The 3,078-nt window shown below is 43.7% G+C and overlaps 1 protein-coding gene across 3 annotated transcripts in view; it reads right to left on the bottom strand.

The window, feature by feature from the left end:
* NPL (N-acetylneuraminate pyruvate lyase) overlaps nt 1-3,078 on the bottom strand; it is a 36,342-nt gene that overhangs the window by 17,261 nt on the left and 16,003 nt on the right. For all 3 annotated transcript variants that reach the window (XM_007175190.3, XM_057543462.1, XM_007175191.3), the window contains one exon: nt 858-915. In XM_007175190.3, coding sequence (XP_007175252.1) covers nt 858-915 — 58 coding nt within the window. The remainder of the gene's footprint in view (nt 1-857; nt 916-3,078) is intronic.

The raw sequence follows: 3,078 nt of genomic DNA, 5'->3' as shown, positions 1-3,078 counted from the left end.
ACTAACACAACACTGTAAATCAACTATACTTCAATTTTTTAAAAAAGACCCCAAATAAATGCATTTCTTTGTTTTACAGCCTGCTTCTTTTTCGCAGACAACAAACTCTATTCCCATTAAACAACTCTTCTTTCCCTCTCCCCCTAGTCCCTAGCGGGACTAACTCTAATTCTGTTTTTATGAATTTGACTACTTTAGATACCTCATAGTATAAGAATATAGTATTTGTCTTTTAGTGACTGGCTTACTTCACTTAACATAATGTTCTCAAGGAGATTCATCCCTATTGTAGCATGTGACAAGATGGATTTGCTTCCTTAAGGCTGAATAACATTCCATTGTATGTATATACCACCCTTTCTTTATCCATTCATCTGTCCATGGGCATTTGGGTTGCTTAGACCTCATGAATAGTGCTGCTATAAACATGGGTGGGGACAATCTTTTTCTGTTTAAGTTTTTTCTTCCATTCTCCAGGCAGCGATTCTCAGTTTTTACCACTTCTCATTTTCTGAACCCCATTTCCATCTCCTTTATGCCCAGCAGATGGCCTTGCCTTTTACTTCCTAGAGAAAACTTAGGTTGGCTCAAGTTCTGTTCCTTACCTGCAAACTAGGTAGCTCTATACCCATCCTTACTTTGCCCAAAAGAAGAGGTGCCTCTGTCTCCTATTCAACGCTCTGCTACAGCAGTTATCACCTTGGGCTACTCTTTATGGCTCTGTGTCGGCTTCCCTGCAGTCCTACACCTTATACTCTCCAGCATCCAATATTTAGCAAAAATGATATTGATTTTAACTCCAGCATGAAGATGGAGGCCCCTCAAGTGGTCTCTCCCAGATGCACCCACATACATACCAGTTCTTGTGACTCCTTCAAGCTCAGTGCTCCCACATGAATTACTATCTGATCCAACCTGCAAAAGAGAAAACACTGTTGCATCACTTGAAGTTCATAGTAACACGGAAGAGCTGTGCTACCTTGGTTTGTGCTGGTTTTAGCAATTAGCTAATATCTGACTAATCTCAATCTCAAGACTACTGAATTCTACAGTGGTATACTTAAAATTAATCTAATCAGGGATTTAAAAAAAATGTCCAGGGAATAAAATTTAAGGTTCAACTAAGCAATAGGATTTTTTTTTAACATCTTTATTGGAGTATAATTGCTTTACGATGTTGTGTTAGTTTCTGCTGTATATAAGCAATAGGATTTTGAAAGCAATAACTGGTTAATCAATCAATACTCAAGTACCTTACTTTGACTATGCATTGTTAGAGATGCTGCATTTGATGGTGACCATGTGCATGAAGATAGGTGTAAAGCTGAGATACTTTTGGTTGGAGATAAAAATAAAGAGGTTCCTCAAAGAGTACAACCAGGAACCAGCCATACGAGAAAGGAATTCACTGTGAAAAGTTTTTTCCTATCTCTTATGTCCTCAGAATTTGGCCATGAGTGAGGTTTTCTCTGAGACCTCAGTGTTCATCTTTGGAGGTGCTCCACGGGGCCCCGTGGGAAGAGGCCACACTTAGACTGGTTTGCTGAGAGTAGGATCAATAAAACTCAGCTGTGAATGCAGTCATGCTGGCGAGTCTTCCAGGGACTCGGAGTGACACACATGCTGCCCTCATGGGATGGACACACCACATCCCCGTTAAGGCCCGAGCACTGAGTCCTCCTGTGATTCTTGACTTGTTCTGGCTTCGGTAAAATGGGACCTAGCTGGGAAGCGCTACGATCAGGTCTGCATTTGTTAAGGATAACAGAAGACTTCTGAAAGGAGAAAAGGTGGCTGGCTGGTCTGCTTTACCCTCACCAGCAGCTTTATTGCATGACCTCCTTAAACCTTTCACTACCCCTGTCTCCTGGCTTAGGTTAAAACAATCATGCATCCCCTCCTCCTCTCCACCCGGCTGCTGGGTCTGTGGCTTTAGTACAAACTCGTGATTTCCCAATTCAGGAGGACGAGGCCACCAAAAGCCTTCTGGTCCCCATGACTTACTTTCCTCTCCAAGTCACTGCAGCAGCTGCTCCAAATCTTGCCTCTTCTCCCCAAGCTCTGAATTCCACCCAAACCCTTGTTCTTGGCAGATGTCCTCGCTTCCAAGACACCAAAGATAAAGATTCTTCCACACACAGACTCCCTCCCTTCACCTCCTCCTCACCTCTGTGCTTAGCTGTGTTACCTTCTATGCGTTCCTCCCAGCTTCTTAGCTGTCTCCTAAAGCTACTCTGCTTACATTTGGGTTTATTTCAAGCCCCCGCCGAGACCTGCCATCAAAGGCATCAGTTCTCCACTCTCTTTAATCTCTTCTCCAATGGCAGTGTCCTTTCAGCGAGGAAACGTGCTCATTACTTCCCTGCTTTAAGAGAAAAAACTACCCTTCTTTTAATCTTGCTTCCTCTGCTCTAATCCATGATTCCTTCTCTCCTTCTCCTCAGCAGCAAATCTTTGTGTGAGAATAAGCTACCTTCACTGGTTCCCCTGCCATGTGTCTGCTGCATTCTAACCTCACTGCAGCTGCTTCTGTGACAATGACCCGACTGGCTCTGCTCTCTCTGAGGTTAGCTGGTCATTTCCTACTTTCTCAATCCTACTGACTCTCACAGCATCTAATAATTATTATAACACATGTTATAATGAACACAGCATCCACTGCAAATAACTACAGTGAATTCTTATATAATACTTAGTACTATATGTGTGGCACTGCTTGAATCCTCACCACCGCCTCACAAGATAGGTACTATTAGTATTCCTATTTTACAGACAAAGCACAGGGCATTTAAGACCTGCCTGAGTTTACAGAGCTAGAGGCAGACTCAGGACCCAACTCAGGCAGTCCAGCTCTCCAGGCCCTGCTCTTAATTTCCACGCTCCCCTGACGATCTCTGAAGCCATCCTTCCTTCCACGACAGGATTCACACCTCACCTCCCTCTGACCCTTCTGACGGTTTTCTGTCTGTGCCCACTTCACTATCCCTCCCGGTTCTGGTGCTTTTCTTGATGTTTACCCTTAGCCTTTTTCTTTCCTCACTCTGCCCGTGGTCTTTAATCTTTTGGGGCCCAGGATCT

This window comes from Balaenoptera acutorostrata, chromosome 1 (assembly GCF_949987535.1).
Source record: "Balaenoptera acutorostrata chromosome 1, mBalAcu1.1, whole genome shotgun sequence".
In the NCBI taxonomy this organism is placed as follows: domain Eukaryota; kingdom Metazoa; phylum Chordata; class Mammalia; order Artiodactyla; family Balaenopteridae; genus Balaenoptera; species Balaenoptera acutorostrata.
Note: the sequence above shows the minus strand (reverse complement) of the source record. Positions and strands in the feature narration are given on the sequence as shown.